Source organism: Misgurnus anguillicaudatus, unplaced genomic scaffold (assembly GCF_027580225.2).
Source record: "Misgurnus anguillicaudatus unplaced genomic scaffold, ASM2758022v2 HiC_scaffold_32, whole genome shotgun sequence".
NCBI lineage: Eukaryota > Metazoa > Chordata > Actinopteri > Cypriniformes > Cobitidae > Misgurnus > Misgurnus anguillicaudatus.
Window position 1 is genome coordinate 3,548,186 of NW_027395282.1, and position 23,850 is coordinate 3,572,035.

Here is a 23,850-nt window from a genome sequence, read left to right on the forward strand (position 1 = left end):
ATAGTAGGCAAAAAGCAGTAGGCAAACGAATAGTATGTCCGAAACCTCAGTATACGTAAAAGGGTAGGCGAGAATTAGCGGGATTTTGGACTATTTCTCGCGAGATTCAGAGGCACGTGTACTTGAGTATTGCCCGAAACCGCCTACTTACTGAAAATGTAGTAGGGGAAACAGCACGTGAACAGAGTAGTACGTCCGAATCCTCAGTATCCATAAAATCAGTAGGCGAGAAATCCCTGGATGCCCTACTGAGTCCGCCCCGATTCTGAAGCGTGCATCGGATGGACACTTCTATCCCAGCTTTCCCATGATGCCACGGGAAAGCAAAGCAATCGACTGGAGACTAACCAATCGGGTGATTTTGATACGTTACACAGGACTGTTCCTCAGCACCCTGACTTCACGCACAGACTAGGGATGGGCATAATTAATCGACGATCGATAATTGATTGTTAAGAATTTCGTCGATAACGTTAATTTGTTATCAATTAATCGAATGCATTTTTTTTATCTAACTCCTGTTTCACAAATACTCAGTATGCAGTGCGTTTGCGTATGTGTGCGGCGAATCCGTCAAGCACCCGTTGCAGTGCGCTGCTGACCGCTTATTCTGCATATAAAACGTCAACCCATTCTCACACTTTTCCGCATAAACAATAGAACAAAGCATAATTTTTTTCACAAAACAATATATTTTAGATATTATTTGACAGACTAGTAAGTGTGGATTAAGGATGTTTAAAATCTCTAGCCTGGTGGTCAGGATCTGAATGGATCAAATCAGCAGTTTTGCAATGCTTTATTTATCTCCACATATATCATAAATAAAAATAAGCAGAGTAACTTTGCAAGTCTACCCTTCCACATTATATATTTCCTACTATGTATGTGTTGTGAAAATGAAGGACTCAAATGCAGGAAATAGCAGAAAATGTTCTCAATTTAATGAAGCTGACCACAGGCAAAAAACGGCATCAACACAAACACAAATGAACAGAAAAATATCCAGATGGCTGGCAAAGGGTTAACTCAAAGTCCTCTGTGGCGGAGAGAAATGAAAGTGGCAGCAAGGCTTCTCAGGGCAGCCGGTTCAGGTGAAGGCGAGGCCAGAGGCAAACGTACACCCCTCACAGGTACCTCTTAAGCACCACACTCGCCTGAGTTCTGTAATAGCACACGATAAAGGATGCAGGGTAATTCCAATGAAGCAACAGGCAGCTCAGATGACGATAAACAGTAGACAGGACACGACACGACACGACAGGACTGAGAACAAATTTTAGCGTAACAGCACAGCTTGTAATACGGGTTCACACTGATTTAACAATCTGACAATAAGGCAAAGGCAGAGCACGATAGATAAAGCCAAAGTTAATGAGAGAAGATGAGAGACAGGTGGAGAGGGGAGACAGTGGAAACAGCTGCGGTTGTAGGTAATGAGAGCGGCTAATGAGTAAGTGAATGTGTGTGTGTGTGTAAAAGAATGAAGAGAGAGAGAGAAAGAAACTAGATCATAACAGTGCCCCCCCACTAAAGAGCGCCCCCTGGCGCTCCCAAGGGGGAAGCCTGACGAGACCGGAGGAAATCATCAATGAGCGAAGGATCCAAGACGTCCCGGGGGGAAACCCAACTCCTCTCCTCAGGACCATATCCCTCCCAATCGACCAAGTACTGATGCCCACGTCCCCGACGACGCATGTCCAAAATCTTGCGGACCCTGTAAACGGGAGACCCCTCGATACGAATAGCGGAAAGCGCGGAGCGAGGGGACGAACGGGTGGCAGGCTTAATGCACGAGACATGAAAAACGGGATGTACCCGGCGAAGGTTAGACGGGAGACGGAGCTTGACAGCGACAGGATTAATAATCTTAGTGATGGGGAAAGGTCCAATAAATCGAGGAGCCAATTTACGAGATTCAAATTGGAGAGGTAAATTAGCTGTGGATAACCACACTCTCTGACCCGGCAAATAGCGGGGGCTTTTAATCCGACGTTTATTGGCCGTAACGCACATGCGTCTACGTGAGCGACAAAGAGCGGATCTCACCCTTCTCCAGGTTCGTTTACAGCGAGAAATAAATTTCTGCACGCTCGGGCATCTAGAATCAACCTCTTGTGAAGAGAATAAAGGAGGCTGGTACCCGAGGCAGCACTGAAACGGAGACAGTCCCGTGGCAGAGGATGGGAGCGAATTATGGGCATACTCTGCCCACGGGAGCTGCTCAGACCAAGATGATGGGTTACGAAATGCGAGACTACGTAAGAGCCGACCTATGATCTGGTTGGCTCGTTCAGCTTGGCCACAAGTTTGGGGGTGAAAGCCCGACGAGAGATTGGCAGTGGCACCAATGAGGCGACAAAACTCTCTCCAGAATAGAGAGGAAAATTGTGGTCCTCTGTCAGAAACAACTTCAGAGGGTAAACCGTGTAATTTAAATACATGGTCTACAGCGATCTGGGCGGTCTCCTTGGCAGAGGGGAGTTTAGTGAGCGGGATAAAGTGGGCAGACTTAGAAAACCGATCTACCACCGTCAAAATGACCGTGTTACCATTAGACGAGGGAAGACCGGTGATAAAGTCGAGCGCGATGTGAGACCACGGGCGAGTAGGAACAGGTAGCGGACGAAGCAGACCGGCTGGCGGGGCATTGCCAGCCTTAGTCTGAGCACAAACGGAACACGAAGCAATAAAACGGCGAGCATCGCGATCTAAGGTAGACCACCAAAAACGCTGGCGGATCGCCGCAAGTGTGCCCCGAACACCGGGATGAGCAGATAATTTAGAAGCGTGTCCCCATTGGAGGACAGCCAAGCGTGTGGGCACCGGAACAAAGAGCAAGCCTCTAGGGCAATTTCGTGGCACGGCAACGCGAGATAAAGAGCGCTTAACCTGTCCTTCGATTCCCCACCCTGCGGCCCCCACCACGCGACCCGGAGAAATAATTTCCCCTTGTGACGTGGAGGGGGTCGAGGAATCAAAGAGCCGAGACAACGCATCCGGTTTAACGTTCTTAGAACCGGGGCGGTAAGAGATAGAAAAGTCAAAGCGTGTGAAAAATAAAGCCCAACGAGCCTGACGCGCATTTAATCTCTTAGCGGAGCGGATATATTCTAAATTACGATGGTCGGTCCAGACAATAAAGGGAATGGAAGAACCCTCCAACCAATGTCGCCACTCGCCGAGCGCTAAGCGTATGGCGAGCAGCTCCCGGTTGCCGACATCGTAATTACGTTCTGCAGGCGAAAGGCGATGGGAATAATAGGCGCACGGGTGGATCTTTCCATCAACCGCAGATCGCTGTGATAGAACAGCACCCACCCCTACCTCCGACGCATCTACCTCGACGATGAACTGTCTAGTGACATCAGGCGTAATAAGAATTGGTGCGGTAGTGAAGAGAGACTTTAAATGATCAAAAGCCCTTTGAGCGGATTCTGACCATTCAAAGCGTGACTTGACAGATGTTAGAGCGGTGAGAGGGGCGGCTACCTGACTAAAGTTTCGGATAAAGCGGCGATAAAAATTTGCAAAACCAATGAAGCGTTGTAACGCGATACGAGAATCGGGAGCCGGCCAATCAACCACCGCTTGAACCTTAGAAGGATCCATACTAATCCCCTCTGCCGAGATTACTGAACCCAGAAACGTGACCGAGGATACGTGAAACGAACACTTCTCTGCTTTGACAAATAGCCGGTTCTCACGTAAGCGTTGAAGAACGCGGCGTACATGCTGGACATGAACCTGGAGAGACGGGGAGAAAATTAGTATGTCGTCAATATAGACAAACACAAAAATGTTAAGCATGTCACGGAGAACATCATTGACAAGAGCCTGAAACACGGAGGGGGCGTTGACTAGACCGAAAGGGAGGACCCGATATTCAAAATGACCAAGGGGCGTGTTAAAGGCGGTCTTCCACTCGTCTCCCTCTTTAATACGCACCAAATGGTAAGCGTTGCGGAGATCGAGCTTGGTAAAAATCTTAGCTCCCTGCAGGATTTCGAAGGCTGAGGACATCAATGGCAAAGGATAGCGATTCTTAACAGTGATGTCATTCAGCCCTCGATAATCTATGCAAGGACGTAGCGATCCGTCTTTCTTCTTTACGAAGAAAAACCCCGCACCAGCGGGAGAAGACGACGGAACTATGGTACCCGCACTAAGTGAATCAGAAAGATAATTCTCTAGCGCCTCCCGTTCAGGAGCCGACAGAGAATAGAGTCTACCCCTAGGAGGCGTGGTCCGCGGTAAGAGATCGATAGCGCAGTCATATGGACGATGAGGAGGAAGAGAGGTGGCCCGTGAACGACTGAAAACCTCCCGCAGATCGTGATACTCCTCCGGGACTCCAGACAAATCACCAGGCTCTTCCTGAAACACAGAAACAGAAGAGACAGGAGGGACAGCAGATACTAAACACTCAACATGACAAGACAATCCCCAAGACACAACAGAACCCTTAGACCAATCAATATGAGGACTATGACGTTTAAGCCAAGGATGACCCAGGACAATGGGGGTAAAAGGAGAACGAAAAATCAAAAAAGAAATTGTCTCTCTATGGTTACCAGATACGGTAAGAGTCAATGGAACAGTCTCTTTCTGTACTTTGGGTAGTGAACTACCATCTAAGGCAAATAAAGGAGTACTGTCACTTAAATGCATGAGGGGAATACCTTGTTGTAGAGCCCAATCCTCATCAATAAAATTTCCCTCTGCCCCAGAGTCGATTAAGGCAGAACTGGCAACCGATGAAGCGGACCAATGAAGCATGACTGGAAGTGACGTGCAAGACCTGGAAGGGGTTTTCCGTGTGATGGCGCTCGCCAGTAACCCTCCGCTTACCGACGAGCGCTGGCTTTTACTGGACACTCAGAAACAAAGTGATTAGCGGCTGCACAGTACATGCACAAACGGTTAGCGATCCTTCTCTCCCGCTCCTTAGGAGAGATGCGTAGGCCTCCCAACTGCATGGGCTCGGGCTCAGCTCGGGCGGTAACGGGGACAGCCATGACAGAGGAAGTGGAGGGGAAAGTTGTCTCCATGCGACGGGCTCTACGTCGTAGCTCGAATCGCTTCTCGACCCGAATGGCAAGGGCAATGAGGTCATCAAGTGAAGCGGGAACCTCCCGAATGAAAATCTCCTCCCTGATCTCAGGATTCAGACCCTCCAGAAATCGGGCGATGAGAGCCGGCTCATTCCAGCCAGAGGTGGTAGAGAGAGTGCGAAACTCAATAGAGAAATCTGGAACAGAATTCCTGCCCTGACGAAGGACGGACAGCTGACGCGAAGCCTCGGCACCGTGAGCAGAACGGTCAAAGACCCGGATCATCTCCTCCTTGAACTGTGCGAAGCTGAGGACGCATTCTGAATCCGCCTGCCAGTTAGCCGTACCCCATTCTCGAGCGCGGCCAGCGAGGAGAGAGATGACATAAGCGACCCTCGCTTGTTCCCTGGCATAAGTCACCGGCTGAAGGGAGAAAACCACCTCACACTGGGTCAGGAAGGCACGACACTGAGTGGGCTCACCCGAATAGACAGGAGGGTTGTTTATTCGCGGCTCTGGCGGAACATGAGCGTCCGGTGAAGAGACCCGCGGCTGGCGGATATGATGGACCTGCTGCGAGAGGTCAGACATCTGAGCAGCAAGTGTCTCAACCGCATGTCTGGCCGCGGTGATGTCCTCCTCGTGCCGTCCTAGAAGGGCACCCTGTTGCTCGACGGCTGCCTGAAAGGGACCGGCTGCTTGGAAAGGGCTGCTACCCGCTGAGTCCATGTCTGGTCAGATTGTTCTGTTGTGAAAATGAAGGACTCAAATGCAGGAAATAGCAGAAAATGTTCTCAATTTAATGAAGCTGACCACAGGCAAAAAACGGCATCAACACAAACACAAATGAACAGAAAAATATCCAGATGGCTGGCAAAGGGTTAACTCAAAGTCCTCTGTGGCGGAGAGAAATGAAAGTGGCAGCAAGGCTTCTCAGGGCAGCCGGTTCAGGTGAAGGCGAGGCCAGAGGCAAACGTACACCCCTCACAGGTACCTCTTAAGCACCACACTCGCCTGAGTTCTGTAATAGCACACGATAAAGGATGCAGGGTAATTCCAATGAAGCAACAGGCAGCTCAGATGACGATAAACAGTAGACAGGACACGACACGACACGACAGGACTGAGAACAAATTTTAGCGTAACAGCACAGCTTGTAATACGGGTTCACACTGATTTAACAATCTGACAATAAGGCAAAGGCAGAGCACGATAGATAAAGCCAAAGTTAATGAGAGAAGATGAGAGACAGGTGGAGAGGGGAGACAGTGGAAACAGCTGCGGTTGTAGGTAATGAGAGCGGCTAATGAGTAAGTGAATGTGTGTGTGTGTGTAAAAGAATGAAGAGAGAGAGAGAAAGAAACTAGATCATAACAGTATGTATATGATTTCCAAATAATAAACGAGAGTATTCAACGACAAAAAGCGTCTCATATGGAAATAAATCCTCACAATATTATTATTTCTCAAAACTTTATGACAAAAATAAGCAACTGTATTCCTACAGTTATTCAAAGATGCAGACATTATTCCGCATATAATTTGAATATTATATAAAAGTATTCATTTAACGGCACGTTTCATATGGCAAATAAATATCCTCACATTTACATAACAGCATAATGAAATGAATAAACAGACAATGAAACAGGATTGAAATATAAATTGTATTATTATTACCGGAAAAAAGCAATATTGCTAAAATAATCTCTGAGGTAAATGCGTCAAAAACGCTGTTATCCGCACAATAAGTCTAAATGAGCAATAACAGTGAAAAAAAAACATTATTAGGCCATGTTTCAAAACTTTATATGACAAAATATATTTAAAATTAATGTATACTTACAGTAATTCAAAGATGCACACATTATTCCATATTACTCCCGTTTAGGAGCACGTTTGTCTCTGGCCTCGCTCGTTTATGTAATAGATTGACAGGTGCGCATCTCCGTCTTTCAAACATATATAATTTTGTAATTACTACCTTAGGAAAATTAGCCATGATTTTATCATTGTGAAAATGTTTTTTTTTTTCAGATAAAAAACGATTTGTATTTCCGCAATTTTACTACAAATAACATGGTTATGGTAGGCTATATTGTGGAGTTGGAGACCATAGTAAATTTGTGTCTACTGTTATTTTACAACAAATAAAAACTAAAAGACTATGTTAGTATAATTAAACTATGGTGAATGGGGCTCACAAAACGCACGCTGTTTCACACATACTCTGTATGCGGAATAAGCCAAGTTAGCGCTGAGGTACCTGTGCATCCTAGTCAGTCTCCTCAGAGCGGCTGTTTTCGGCGGCGGCTGGACTGACGGTCACCATGGGTTGCGGTCGCGTCTGACCCCAAAACATGTTTTTATTTCTCAAAAAAAAAATCAGTAGACTGGTGCAGAAGTTTTATGCGAGTTACTAAAGTTAGTTATTTTTCATGAGGCTTAAATGCCTAATTTGTTATAGCCTAATGTTAGGAATGCTAATATCTTGCACTTTCTTCTGGCTTAAATAATTTTGAGTTACATTTTGACAAAACCTTTCAGATCTAAGTATTATGTTTTTTGTTTAATTTAATGTTAAACATGAATCTGTTTTTTTAATTTATTTTGGAACTAATGAGGTCTCTGTTTAAGAATGCTGGCTCGCAGCTGCAGGTTCCGCTGCTTTAGAGCACCGCACATGCACGCACATATATGTTTGAAACATAGTTTAACTGTCTGCCACAAGTTGATCTTGTAATAAAGGTCTCATCGAGGAAAAACACGCTGTATATTTGTATTCATTGCATTTTTTAAGTATAAAAGTTAAATAACAAATTTTATTATAAAAATATTAATGATTAATCGATAGTCGATCGTTAATTCTCCCGACGATCGACAAAGAAAATTTAATCGAATGCCCATCCCTAGCACAGACCCAAAGGATATACCACAAAGTGCTCAGCTGATTCGTGAAAATAAAGCTGTAGAATTGTCACAGCTGTGTTGAGATGACAGTAAATATGTTAGAAAAAAAAAATATTTTAATAAAGTTTTGTTTCATTTGGGATTCATACGTGTAATGGTGTGCTTTAAAGAAAGCGATGAAGGTGTGAATCCATGTGCAAAAGGTGTTTATTTGTAAAATCCCAAAAGGGCCAGCAAACAAATCCAGTAAGGGCAAAACCAACAGACGTAATCCAAAATACAGGCAATGTGTCAGGGCAGGCGGCAGTACAGACCTCTTGGCAAAGGCAGGGCAGTTCATGAGAGGTCCTGGGTCATGAGGCCAGGATGGTCCAGGGTCGTGGGGCCAGCATGGTCCTGGATCATGAGGCAGATGTGGGCCTGGGTCATGGGGCAGATGTGGGCCTGGGTCATGGGGCAGATGTGGGCCTGGGTCATGGGGCAGGCTTGGACCTGGGTCATGGGGCAGGCTTGGACCTGGGTCATGGGGCAGGCTTGGACCTGGGTCAATGGGCAGACATGGAGCAGGATCAACGGGCAGACATGGAGCAGGATCAACGGGCAGACATGGAGCAGGATCAACGGGCAGACATGGAGCAGGATCAAGGGGCATACATGAAGCTTGGTCATGGGGTAGGAATAGACCCAGATCACAAGGAAAGGAAGGATCAGAGTACACTTCGGCCTCCGCCTCGGTGTCCTCTGCCTCCTTCCTGTGTCCGGGTACTACCCCCCCCCAAAAAAACTTGGAAAAGCTTCCGTGGACCAGGGTGATGATATTCCAGATGGTGGACCAGACGGGACAGGTGAGCCAGTTGAGCCAGGTGAATCAGATGGGACAGGTGAGCCAGGTGGGACAGACGAATCAGGCAGAACAGACGGATCAGATGAGTCGGGCGGATCAGATGAGTCGGGCGGATCAGATGAGTCGGGCGGATCAGATGAGTCGGGCGGATCAGATGAGTCGGGCGGATCAGATGAGTTAGATGGGTCGAGTGAATCAGATGAGTCCAGGGGTTCGGGTTCAGGGCCTTGAGGAACATGGGAAATACCAGAGCAAACGGCAGACCAAACACACCACAGGGCTATGGCAAATTCAGAAATTACTGAGTCAATAAGACATACCTTTGTGGTAGTCGGTTCAGGCATGACAGACATTTTGACAGCAGATTCAGGGTAAACAATAGCTCTCATCAGTGCAGGTGTGGTGGTGATGATGGCCCTCTGAAACACAGGTGCTGGAATGGTGGTAGCTCTCTCATAGACAGGTACAGAGACAGGCAGGATGGCGACCATTTTGGGAAGAGGCAGGATGGCGGCCATTTTGTGATCAGTCATGGTGGCGGCCATTTCAGGAACCGGCATGGTGGCGGCCATTTCAGACACAGGCATGGTGGTGGCCATTTTAGAAACAGGCATGGCTTTAGTTATTGCTGGTGAGATGGGTGCTGTGGGAGTGTGGAGCTCTTCATTCATGGCTCCCACAGTGAAGGAAGACCCACTCCATATCAACGCTAAGTCAATGTACTTTTCTAACTTCCAATGAATAGTATTCACTGGCATCAGGCGGGACACATCATAATCCAAACCACAACGAAATAAGTCCATGAGAGCCACATCATTATAATCGACTAAATAGCATAAGTCCAAAAATCCTGAACATAATTCTCAATGGGGCAGTTGCCCTGACGAAGACGTAACAGACTTACTGCGGGGTTCATAATGCTGGTGGGAAATACAATCCTTTGCTGGATTCTGGTATAGGCTGAATATTCTGTAATGGTGTGCTTTAAAGAAAGCGATGAAGGTGTGAATCCATGTGCAAAAGGTGTTTATTTGTAAAATCCCAAAAGGGCCAGCAAACAAATTCAGTAAGGGCAGAACCAACAGACTAACACGGTCTCACACCCATGGCGTCAATATTTGACGACACTTGACCATGCGTCAATATGTTGACGCGGAGGGTATACCTTTCGCGTCATTTTTTGACGAACTGGGGACTTCAATACTATTAGGTACGCGAAATTAAACAGTTGTCGCCTGGCATTGGGGTTAGGGAAAGGTTTGGGTAGGGATGTCATTATGTAAATCTAACCCTAAACCGACGCGAAAATGGTAAAAATGGTAAGAAAATAGGAAAGAGAATGCAACGGACTTAATAGTATTGAAGTCCCCAGTTCGTCAAAAAATGACGCGAAAGGTATACCCTCCGCGTCAACATATTGACGCATGGTCAAGTGTCGTCAAATATTGACGCCATGGGGTGAGACTGGGTTGAACAGACGTAATCCAAAATACAGGCAATGTGTCAGGGCAGGCGGCAGTACAGGCAAAATCCAGATAACAGGCACAGGTCAAAAAACAGGCAGATACAGATACAGATTAGCAGACAACAGAAACAGATTCAGAGAGGTAACAGGTTGGGCTTACTATTGTAATATTCAGCAGTGAACAGGTATACAGGAAGTGCTTAAATACAAAACAGACAGGAAGTGTGAAGCGTGACATGGCATGATGAATTTCAAAATAAAAGTCCGAACAGAGCAGGATAACAAAGTACAAGTTCAAATGACAAAAATACACAGAAAACAGAAAAGCACAGAACAAAACCTTACAATACGTTTCAATACGTTTACATTTATTGTGATCGTTTTATTCATTCATTTTTTATTCATGTTTCCTGTCGTTTTAAGTAAATACAGATTGCTTCACTAAAATGTATATAATCACATTGCCTGCATTTTCTAGTTTGTATTCAAGCACAGCTGTCATCTGACAATAGATATTAAATTACAATCTGCTTGTTTTACTTATTTTGTCCCCTACAAAATAATGTGTAATATTTCTGTAACACTGTTACAGATCAAGTTACTTATGCAATCAGGTGTTAGTGCACCTGTCCCTCATACACACGCATATGTTTTCATGTCTGTTAATAGGTTTGTTTGAGTTAATGCACCGCTGTAAGAACCAACATGTGGATGACATCAAAGTACCGTGAGAGCGATTCCAGAAATCATACGGAGAAGTCTGATTTCGAGTTGCTCTCGCGGTATTGTGATGTCAATCTCCTGTCGGTTCTTGTGGTTCCGCACAGAGCCGGATTAACCCAAAGGCAAACTAGGCACGTGCCTAGGGCCCGATTGGCGGGATGGGGCCCAGACAGAGGGGGAATTTTTTTTTTTTTTACAAATGTCCCATCTACAATTTCGCCGCTGTCGGGCGGGATCCCCGTATCTCCAAAACCATTATTTTTCAGGAAATTAAAAAAACGCCGTATTTTTTAAGTTATTAAACATTATTTCAATTAAAGACGAGCTTTATGGCTCGGGAGCAGAGAGATACGAACTTATGCTCTCATTGATAAAATGGTACGGACACAGACGTCGCCGCTGCCAGCAGTGTTTAACAAATACTGCGGTCACATTGAGCCTTAAAGACGATGCAGGTTTACGATCTTTAAGTGATGCAATACAAAACACGATGAGTGGACTGCTGTCTAATAAGTGGAAATGAATCTGCTCGCAAACTTACCTTCGTGGCTCACGGGCTTCCTTCTGCACAGAAGCATTACAGCTATCGAGTTTTAATAAATGTACTTAAACCTAACTATTTTTACTTGTTAGTGCCTAACAAACAGAAGTATTATATTAATTAAACAGCCATTTTATCTCCAATAAATAAAACATTTACCTGTGTTAAACATTCACAAAATAATTTAATGGTGGTATGCAAAACATTTAATGTATTTCAAAATTGAATTCAATAAAAACATTGCTGCTTGTGTTTTACATGCACAAAATAATTTAAAGGCGGAGTCCATGATGTTTGAAAGCCAATGTTGATATTTGAAATCAGCTAAACAAACACGCCCCTACCCCAATAGAATCTGGACCTTCTGTTGATAGACCCGCCCCACACATACGCAACCCGGCATTTGATTTGATTTGATTGGCTAAAGTGTGTTTTGGTAGTGGGCCTGCTCCTTTTCCAACATGTTTTTCAAGCATTGTGGACTCCGCCTTTAATGGTGGTATCCAAAACATTCAATTTAATTACAGTATTATATTAGATACATTTTAAAACTTCAATGCATGTATGATAAGCCTAGTAATACGTAAATATTTAAAATACATCAATAACTGATATCATAGGTTAACACAGATAAAATCATAGTTAAGTCTTTCTTTATTAAGCCCATTACTGAGTGTATTTGTGTTTGTGAGTTTATGACTGTTGTTGTCTGAGGTGGTGACTCGGATGGGGACGCCAGTCATCAGAATGGTTGATTTTCAAGTTCATCGTTCGACTCTGTACCTGACAGAGTTCCTTTAAGGACACAGTCATGGTTGCTGCAAAAAATAAATAAATAAAGGACAAACGATCATTTCCCTACGTTATATAAGGCATGTTTGCGTATAATAACGAGGCAAAAAAAAAACAGTTCCTTGCATAATAATTCATGACTGCAATGGCAGAACTAGCGGGGTCAAGATTTTTTTTCTTTAAGCCCCACAAAAATCACGTTAGATACCAAACATGATAACAAAACCAATGGATAGTGGCTAACTAAGTCAAATGCAAGCAATATGTGCTTTAAATTCACTTCACAAACGTGAATAGCGTAAAGAAAAATCTAGCCGCCTCAGAAAGGATACATTAGAGTTTAGCACTACCATTACTTCGAGATAAAACTGTTATACATAATATAAAAACTGTTATTATATAATTCATATAACTGAAACATAAATAACCAGTGTTTTGAGGAACTTTACCTCAGTGGACCTGTTGCTCGACGAGGATTTCGTTGCGATTCTCAATCTTGAAGAGAAATATGCAGCGAAGCTCTCCCGCGGATTACTGACACCTATTGGTTATTTACTTGTACTACTGCCTTAACAATGACACTCCCAATGGATAAGGTGAGGATAATTTAATAGCATTTAATAGAGCCGTGTAATGACGTATAAATAATAAATTTAGCAAAACATTGTCTGATAGACTGGTTAATATACAACACATGACTTAATTTGGTATACAAACAACCAATTTGTAAGCAAAGACTAGGCTATGTAAAATGTGAATTCACTTTTATTAGTAACTTTGGTAAGTTTCAGATTTCAATTCATAAATAACCTCGATGGGGGGGCCCAAAAAATGCAGCCTGCCTAGTGTAGTCCACCCTGGTGAAAAACAAATATACTTTATTGTATTTCAAGTATATTTAACTTTGCAATAGTACATTACAAATATACTTACAAAGGAATGTACTTTCTTTTAACATATTTAAAGTATGCTTAAAACATATTTGCGCGTATTTTTTACAATTAAACTTTTAACATACTTCAAAATAATTATACTTTAGTATATTTTCTAAAAGTATACTTTAGAAAAATATACTTAAAGTTAAAGTTTTGTGCAATTTTTAAAGTATACTAAATTTAAACTTATTTTAAAATGTATTTTAGGTATACTTTATCGGTATGCTTAAAGTTATCATTATAATAATGCACTGACAGTATATTTCTAAAATACATTATTTAGTATTCTTTAGAAACAGTATATTTTAAGTACATTTTGAAAGTATATGGGGTGTACAAATGTATATTATTTTATGGAGAAATAACGTGGGCTTAAAATTACGAGAGAGCAGTATGTTCAGTTACATTTTATATTGTATACATTTGTAATATACTATTAACATAATAAGGTACACTTTAACTTCACTATAGTCAAGCATTGGATAAACCAATTAACTGTGTTTTACCACAAAATAACCATGGTTTTGCTAATAATAATCATACACCAAAAAAAAACATGGTTACTAAACTTTTACCATAAAAAAACATTCATTTTCGTAAGGGGAATATGAGTGTTTGTTTTTTTGTAGTTTTTGAGTCAATTGCATACCGCTTTTAGCTGTACACATTAAAGGGACACCATGAAACTTTTGGCCACTAGGGGGTGCTAGACACGTATTTTTCACTTCTAGCGCCCCTAGAGCCCACAAGCGCCGCAGCACTGTCGCAAAGGAAAGGAACTGGCCAACCTTAAAACTAAACTAAAAACTAAACATTTAAAATGCTAAACGATCAACATTTTGAGACAACAGGGAGAAACGCAGTCATGTTACAACTTTCTGATGAGGAACTCGTCGTGGCAGAAGCCATTTCTCAATCTGAAGGTTGCAGCCTCCGGATGTCGTATTTCTAATACGTCATCAAGACTGTCTTATTTCACAATATTAACAATTACAAAGTTGACTATTATACTTAGTTAATCGTAAATTGTTGCAGTATGCTTATGACTTGCGAATGTAATGCTCAGTTTACCTTAATAACCCAGGCTTGATGACGTGTGCAGCCTGCATATTTGACCTCCGGAGGCTGCAGCCTTCCAATTCAGAAACGACCAGACGTATTTCCTTGCCTTTTTCCAAACAAATATTGTTGCATCCTCTCTCTCTCCCTCGCCACCAGGATTTTCCGCAATGGCGCTCGTTATTCCTCTTTTTTGTGTGAAAATCGCTCCAAATCCAAGTAAACCGATGCGTTTAGGTCTGCCGCTTTGTAATACGTCACGCGAGTGACAGCGGAACGCAGCAAATGAGGAAGAGAGAAGAGAGAAACGCTCGGATCTGATTGGTGAATGAATAGGGTTTGGTTTTACACTGTGAGCAAGTTTGAGTGCTATAGCATCCTGGATTGTAATGTAAATATCATAGACACAGTAAAAAGAAAGGTAAATACGTGAACACCGCATCTGAATACAGGGAACTATATGCAATATAATCGCCGTAATTTATAAAGAACATCGCATTTATGTATGAATCAACAGTTTATATAAAAAATTGCCTTAAAGGGGAATCGAACCCGGGTCGCCCGTGTCATAGGTCCGTGACACTAAAGACTGTGCCACAGAGTCACATAATAGAAACTGCTCTCTACACTCCTTAAGTAGCCTCCAGCAAAATTCACGTTAAAAACAAATTGTGTGGAGGAAGTGACGTATGCCGTAAAGCAGTCGAATTTTGTAGTTTTTTTTGTGCTCTGGTTACTACCACAAACCCTAAGTTTTAAAATACGAGTAAAAGTGATACAGACCCCGTCAGGCTATGGTAGACATGTCATTCAACCTATTTAAAGTCGATGTACTATCACAAGGGTCTTGAAAATTTATTATGAAGGTTGAAAAATTACATGGTATCACTTTAATTAACTTAAACAGTTTTCGTAAATGCATTTCAGAGAAAAGTGAATTCTAAGATTTGAATAATGCATCTGACGTGTGTGTGATGACGTCACGACGCACGTATTTTGATTTTTACCAGTCGTTCAAGGCGGACGGATTCAGTCCCAAGGTACGTTAAAATATCTTAAAATTAATTATATTTGATTATCGTTTGACCATTCTGAAGTTTATCAGTAGACTATCATATTTCGAATGCGAAATGTTGTCAGTAACGCGGTGTCTAACTCGCTGTGTAGCTTAGCTTAGCTTATAGCTAATGTTAAAGGTTTGAAAGATAGCACTGTTAGCCTGTTATATCGAATTAGTACACCCGATTGTTTTGTTAAATATATGTATTGGTGTGTATGTATATGTTAATGAAAAAAGGTAGCGTCAGAAAATCTGTTTTTTAAATGTAGCGTGAAAGTTAACCATTTATTGACTGTTTAGAGGTAAGGCTTTTACCTAACTGTATTTAGTATTAATGATGCTGCATTCTTTCCTCAGAAGCTAAAGTTTTTCAAAGACATTTGTAGGGAGGACTTTGCAGCTAATGGTAAGTCATTTTAAACTCTTAAGATATAATAATTCATTCGTAGTAGTAAATCAAGCTTCAGTTTAGATAACGTTATATACATATTGAGGCGGTTTCCCAGACAGGGATTAGACTAGTCCTAGACTAAAATAAATGTAAGAGTAGGGATGCTCCGATCGATCGGCCGCCGATCGGTATCGGCCGATAACGTCATTAAATGACTCGATCGGTCCTCGCTAAATTTGCCGATCTCCTAAACCGATCTTTCTGTTTACCTTTGTCAACATAGGGTTCCTGAATGCGGCTGCAGTTAGAGACCATTTTTACGCAATGCGAGCATTTTTATAACCCATCGCTCGTGTGTGACATGGAGATTTGCATTTCTCTCTTTGCGTTTGCAGAGATAAGCGTATTTTCTATGAGGACGCGATCTGATCAACAGCGCAACGCGTCTTCACATCCCCATCAAACAGCGTATACAACACACATCTATCGCGGATAATTGCATCCTCATGCCAAAAGTTTATTATTTGCATGCGTTTTAAAGTTTGAGCGTTTAAACTTTCATTTTCCTCACAGCTGCTCTCATCCGCGTACATCCGGCGCATGCACACACAGAAGCCTCAGTCATCAGTGCACGTGAACGGAGTGATCTCTCTCACGTCTTAAAGCTACAGTATCCTAATTCATCTCTCAATAAAATCACTTTCTGCTCTTCACTAAAGAACTGTTATACTTCATACGAATGTGTGTATGTTTAATTCATACAGTTTAGACTGTGAAGTGTTTTATTTTTATCACTTTTAACAGACATAAGACTTTTTAAAGGCATTTTCAATTTCTCTTTGCAGAAGAAATATTTGTTTTGCAAATTTTTTGATTCTCTATTAAAACAATAATAAACCTAATTACTGCAAGTAATATAACAAAGGCAACATCTGTGTTATTACTTTATCTAGAAAAAATGTTAACAGTAACAGTCATCAAAAAGCTTGCTATCAGCTTGAAAAATCGGTATCGGCATTGGTATCGGCCGATCACGAAGACACCAAATCGGTGATCGGTATCGGCCTGCAAAAACCCTGATCGGAGCATCCCTATGTAAGAGCTGTCCAAACTGAAAACAACTTGCACTGACATATCTTAAAATACATCAGTGCCCTTTGTTTTGCCTCAAAATGCACACAGGTAATGTTTTTATTAAGGCATGTTTTTTGAAACTAGTTATATTTCTTAATTAAACTAAGGCCTAGTCCTGCTTTAAGATAATCCCTTTCCAGGAAACCACCCAATTGTCTGCTTGTTGCATTTTCTTTCTGACAAGTTTTACATTTAAATTTAATACAATAAAATCTTTCTTTAGGAGCTGAAGTATTTTATGTAAGGAGGATTTTGCAGCCCATATAGGCAAGTCATTATAATGAAAACTCTTAGGGGTGGTTTCCCGGACAGGGATTAGCTTTATCCAGGACTAGACCTTAGTTTAATTAGGATAGTTTTAACAAACATGCCTTACTAAAAACATTACTTATGTGCATAACGATGTAAAACAATGGGCACTGATGTATTTTAAGATATGTCAGAGCAAGTTGTTTTCAGTTTGGACAGCTCTTACATTTATTTTAGTCTAGGACTAGTCTAATTCCTGTCTGGGTAACCGCCCCTTAATATATATGATGACATTTAAGTCAAGCTCTAGTTTAGGTAAAAATATATCTGCTATACAATCTCTGCCAGTAAACTATAGATTTAATACAATAAGTCTTAAATAAATGTAATGTTTTATTATTAAACACTTTTTAATTGAGCTTATTGTCTCTCTTTTTCAGATTTCCTAAGCCTGAACCAAAACCTGCCAGACTAAAGTTAATTTGGGAGAGAAAGACGTTGTAAACTCAATCATCTTGACATTCTTCAATGAGTAATTGTTCAATTTTTAGGCAAATACTGTACACTTTGAATGCTGTGAATAAAACTATATTTTAAATATATTTAAAATGAATTGTTTTTGACTGTTTTAATCAGCTTTTATTTATTTGGAAAAAAATATTTTGGTTATGTTACCAGCTAAAGTAATCTATTCCCAAAATAGCACTCTTTAAGTTAACTAATTATTAACGCACTTGAAGTATACTCATTACTAATCTAGCTGCAGGTATGTAAAAGTATACAGAATGTAATGTACTTGGCATATTCATTTTTCACCAGGGCAGTTTTTAGAATTTTGGATTGGCCAAAAATATATAGAACGTACGCAAACAGTCTATTTAAGGTATACTGATTGTATGTTTGCAAGACACTCATAATACATTTGTAATGTACTCCTAACATAAATAAAACACACTCTAAATCCACTTATCAAGCATGAATTTAGCACAAAAACAGTCATGTACTTAAATTGTACTAAATACACTTAAAGTTGTTCCACTTTAGCACACAAAAGTACACTAAATACACTTAAAGTTGTACTTTGTTACAATTAATATACAACTAAAATATATATATATTAAGTACAAAATTAGTTGTTCCAAAATAGCACTCTTTAAATAAACTAATCAATAGCACACTTTAAGTATACTGGTCATTAGTGTGACTGCAAGTATACTTAAGTATATCAAAATTAAATATATTTAGCATACTATTTTTTCACCGGGGCATTTATTTAATCCGGCTCTGGTTCCACATGAACTCGAACAAGTCTACTACGTCATATGTCACATTATAACGTCAACATGGCGAATGCTGTACATACTTAACGCTAACGTACATACTGCCATAGCGCACGTTAAGTAGGTACCCAATAAAATTCAGTACCTACACAGTAAGTATGAATCCCAAACCGCCTACTTCCATACTATATAGTACGCAAAAAAGCTCTTTTTACATACTATATAGTATGGAAGTAGGCGGTTTGGGATTCAGCCACAGACATGCACACGGTTTGCGTGATGTTTCAAGAAAATGACTTCATCTTAATATTTTCTTTATTGTAATGTGTGAATCCTCTGCTTATTGATGTTGATTTTGCCTGAAATAAGTAATTAGGTTAGTCATCTTTATTTAACTAAGTCTCCCAACTCTTTTTGAGTGAGACCTTGCAGAGAAGACACATTAGTACACAAAGATGAAATTAAAAACAATACAAATAGAGAATTCACTATTTTAGACTTTTAATACTATGTAAATACTGAAATGTTATGTAAATGTATTTATACAAAATCCAGCCCAAAAATTGCAATAACACACTCTTATAACAGATAAAATTCTTTATAAGCTTTTTATATTTTATGTATATATTAAACTTTTAATACGTGCTTTAAACTTTCTAATGGTAATAAAATGATCAAGCTGTTGTTATATTCTGAGGATTTATTCATGACCAGAGTGCAGAATAAGCTAAATATTTTCTACTGAGTCCTGAATGAAACCTAAATACACTGAAGAGTCTGTTTGTAAATGAAAGAAGACAAAAAAGTAAATACATGAATACGGCTTAAAGAAATAAATCAATGCTGCAGTCTCCTCAAGCTTAATGAAACCAAAAGACTGTATTATAAAATATACAACAATGACAATGAATTATAAAATATAAAAAGCTATGATACACAGTCAGTGTCTAAACTGTGAAATGAAGTGAAAGCAACAAGCATGTAAATAATGTCCCCATAGTCCAAAACATTTTAAAATAAACTGAACAAATGCTTTCCTAACTACAAGATTAAAGCACAGCCCTGTAATAAAATCCTAACCTAACTAAAAACAGCATTGAGTTGAATAACAGCCTGACTTATAGTGAAGATGAAAGTAGATCACAGTATCATCTACATAAAGATGCACTATAGCAAAGTTTTTACAGGATTTATGTATTGTGATGTTACAGTTGATCTGACACTGACACAAGACTGTTGAATGATAAACTCAATACTTCAATGAATAATTCATCTATTTGAACATTAGATTATTTACACTGAGCTGTCATTAATATGTCACTGTATATGACATCACTGCATCACTGATGGCACTGCTGAGAGACTGTTGCTAGGTGATGATGTCATAAAGAGAGTTGTGACATCACTCCAGTAGTTCTGATGGACAGACAGCTGATCTACTCACAGACCTGCAACATCTAACAATGACAAACACACAGAAAGAGATAATGTTATAAAATCTGACCATTAGTTTATTTAACATACAGATATACAGATTTTCTCACCTCTATTTGTTTGTCATCAGTTTTGTTTTTAGATGAGTTCAATTTATTCATTCTGATGAAAAACCTGTAGGGTCAAAATTCACACTCTTACAATCTGAATTCATATCAGAATATTTACTGTATGTTATGCAGTTTTGAGTTTTACTTGATATTTTTACTTACCAGATCCATACAGCTCCTATAATGAGAAACTGAGGCAGAAACACCAACAGAGAGACAAACACTGAACTGTACATTTCTTCATTGTTTCTGTCAGTTGTTTTATTGGTTTTGTCCATTGAATCTGAAGAAAGACAAACACCAGAAAATTCAGAACATAACTTTACTCTTTATCTTCATTACAAATAGTCAATACAGTAAATCTATCAGATAGATCACCTGAATGCAGGTATGAGAGGCTTTGCTACATTATAAATATCATTACAACTGAAGAGCAATGAACTTTAACCCGTGACTTACAGACTGACACAGAGACAAATGAGTAAAATATTTTAATAAATCAGTTTCTATAAAATGAAAATAATAATAATGACACAAATGTTTCTTTCATTATGAGATATACTGAAGTGTTTGACATATAAACTGTAACTGACACAATATTTATGATCAGCTATGAGTGCTGCACAGGGAAAGTAGCTCAGTGATGATGTCATAGCTGTGAATAAACCAATCAGCATCAAGGACAGAAAGTCTCTCTTATATAATTTCATCAGATGTATGATGAGATGTTGTGTTACCTCTTACAGTACAGGAATACTCTTGTAGCTCCTCTCTGTTGATTGAGTCCAGGTACAGCTTGTTTAATAATCTCAATCCATCTGTTACCTGTTGTCCATTCTTATACCAGATGTAAGTATGTTTGTTATCCAGAGGGCATTCAGTTGAACAGCTTAATATCACTTTTTCTCCATCTATCACAGGGTCTGGACTGCTTCTCACTCGTGTATCTGAAATTTCATATAAAAGAGTTCATGTCAACTACTTTTCAAAGTTAGGCCTCGTATTTTGATTTAGCTCAATTGGTAAAGCATGGCCTAAATCTATGGCCTAATCACAGACGTGTTGATATCAGACTCTTACTCGAGCTATAATGCTTCAGTATAATGAGTGCTGCACTACAGAGAGTTTATTATGAGCAGTTACCTGTAACAGTAAGAGTGACTCCAGGATTACCAATAACTTCATCTGATGTGTTAGTGATGATCCGGAACTGATAATATCCAGTGTCATTCACGTTGACGTGTTTGATTCTCAGTGTGTTTCCCAGATACTCCACACGACCAGAAAACTTATGATCCTCACGCAGATCTCTGAGTTCACCAAGTTTATAGTAATCCCAGCATGTTTCCTCTACTGTATCTCCAGTGGGATGTGAGTATGAAGAGTGAATATCTACTGTTGATCCCACTAAAGCACAAACTCTTGTAGAGGTGTAAGTCACAGCCCAACAGCCACTGTTAGAAAGACCTGAAAGAGTCACAAAATACTGCTGTAACATTCACAATCAATTACAAACACACTCATATGGTATATGAATCAACAAGAAAATTACCAATTTTATTCTTCCATTTTAATTTAAATATTTTATAAATGTCAGACTCACACACAGATGGAGAGAGATCAGAAAAATGCTGAGAGCAGTAATAATTGCCAGTGTTTTCTCTGGATGACACAAATATGCTTTGGTCTTGTATTACATATTTTAGATTATTGAACAATTTTGTTAGATATTCTCCATTCTTGTACCAGCGGTAACCATATTCAGGAGGGCAGGAGGAATAACATCTCAGTTGTACTCGCTGTCCTGTAGATTCAGGATTCATCTTCAGCTGTAAAACTAAATAATCAAAATCTTACATTAGATGAGAAATGAAAAGAGTTTAACTGGACTGATGAGAATGTAAATGTACCTGTGACTGTTAGATTGACTGTGACTGAGCTGAGATGTTTAACTCCATCCTTCGTAATGAACATGAGCTGATATTCTCCACCGTCTCTTTCTAACAGATCATATATTCTGAGCTCTGAGTAATCTTTAGTGATCTCTTGAATAACTCGTCCTGAGTAATCTGAATCTAAAGTCAAATCTTCAGGTTCATCTTTGTTTCTCCAGTTTGCTCTCTGTTTCTGACTGAACCAGAACACAGTTTTGATGTTGATGTTTGAGTAAAAGCACCTCACACTCATCAGTGTCCCCCTCACAGCACAAATATTCTGTTTATTACAGGTTACATTAAAGTTATCCAATGTTAGGAACCCTGAAGAAGAAACGGTAACATTAATATGTAGTTTACTGTATGTAACTTCATTAAAATTACAGAGCGACGTGAGAGATTCAGACAGTCCTGTAAGGATATGAACTCAGATTCATCAATTTTGTTCTCAAACACAAATCTCTAAGTTCGGTTTTAAATACACAAACTCACTTTAAACATTTTAGAGACTGATCCAAATGGAGAATCCAGCCTTTGGAGTACAGCGATGTAAATTAAATTAGACTAAACTAGTTTAAAATCTGACATACTTTTAACAAATATATATTGAAGTTTTTCAGTATAATAACAAAACTGTGTTTCATACCTTGAATGTGTAACAGCAGGATCAGTGATGAGAGTCTGAAGTTCATGATTTCTCTTTGTAGAAACTCACATATACCAGCTACAAAACATTAAACAAGAACTTTTCTTATTGCTGATAAAAACACAATGTTAGTTTGACTGTGACTTTCTCAAAAATACGTTGTGCACATGCGCAGAACATTTGCGCTCCAAGTTCACGTATTATATTTATGAATCTCGTCACAGAAACGCGCAACAACAACAGCATTAATGGGGTCACGCGTTTAACTAAATTCTGCAGCGTTTGTGTTTACTTTTAAAACATTAGACTACTTGCAATAAAATAGCGTTGTTTCTTTTGAAAAGTGTGTTTTCATTACCTATATCGGAAAACTTCTTAAGAACAACTCCAACTCGGTTTTGACTTTCATACAGAGTAAAGCGTGAACTCCAACGAGAGATGCTGTCGCGAGCGTTGCGTTGCCAAGTCCTCTGCTTTTTTCGAGTTTAGATTTGGGATACTGTTTAAACTATTTCCACCAGTTGTTTTTTTTCTGCGGGTTAAAGATTAAATGATTTAGTTGATAAGTTATTGGTATTTGGGCTGTGAATATTCATTGGGATGCTTTTGTGCTAGTTTTGGAAGTCCAGTCGGATGGTTTTGAAACGTGGGTCTGGCAACCCTGGCTGTGCGCTTGCGCATACTTTCGGTTCGGATTCTATAATGTACATGTAAACGAACATTTAAATAAGATTGCAATGTTTAGGGTGCATGTAAACTGTATCGTCGTAACCTTTTGTGCATGTAAACACTTACTCATTTTATAAACTAATGTAGGGAATATGGAATGAAGGTATGGAGTTATTTCAGACACCGCCCTAAACATTTCGTAATACAGTTTAAAACACAGACAGACATTTTTAGAATAGCAGAAGATGCAACAACAGATGACTACATTTACCTTCATGTTTACCGTAGTAGAGGTTATAGCCAGCTTATGAAGTTAGTTTTGAATTCATGTTTTCTTTAAATTACAAAGAAAATATTATTTTCATTCTCTATAATCAAATAGCCTTGGAAAAAATACCCACTTGCATGGACAGATGAACCTTTACAACACAAAGAGCTTCCTTTAGTGGTTAACATTGTGCCTGCAAGATTGTTTGACATAAATAAATACACAATGTGCTTAAAAAGACAGTTTGAGAAGCTGTATCTGTAGTGAAGCTACATTTTAAAAAGATGTGAAGCGATTCAAGAAATCACACGCAGAAGTTTGCTTTGAATCACGTTTATACTTTGACATCACC

General features: G+C 40.0%; 1 protein-coding gene across 2 annotated transcripts in view; it reads right to left on the reverse strand.

Annotated features, from left to right (window-relative positions):
- Positions 1-19,933: 19,933 nt before the first annotated feature.
- LOC141363077 (sialoadhesin-like) overlaps positions 19,934-23,850 on the reverse strand; it is a 171,332-nt gene continuing 167,415 nt past the window's right edge. The window contains exons 1-8 of one of the 2 annotated variants that reach the window (XM_073865581.1): positions 22,920-23,085; positions 22,562-22,639; positions 21,892-22,239; positions 21,585-21,818; positions 21,125-21,448; positions 20,719-20,928; positions 20,144-20,264; positions 19,934-20,045 (exon numbers count right to left, since the gene is read on the reverse strand). In XM_073865581.1, coding sequence (XP_073721682.1) covers positions 19,949-20,045; positions 20,144-20,264; positions 20,719-20,928; positions 21,125-21,448; positions 21,585-21,818; positions 21,892-22,239; positions 22,562-22,607 — 1,380 coding nt within the window. In that variant the 5' untranslated portion in view covers positions 22,608-22,639; positions 22,920-23,085 and the 3' untranslated portion in view covers positions 19,934-19,948. Of the gene's footprint in view, positions 20,046-20,143; positions 20,265-20,718; positions 20,929-21,124; positions 21,449-21,584; positions 21,819-21,891; positions 22,240-22,561; positions 22,640-22,919; positions 23,086-23,850 lie in introns of those variants that run through there. The other variant, XM_073865579.1, reaches the window with a different exon arrangement.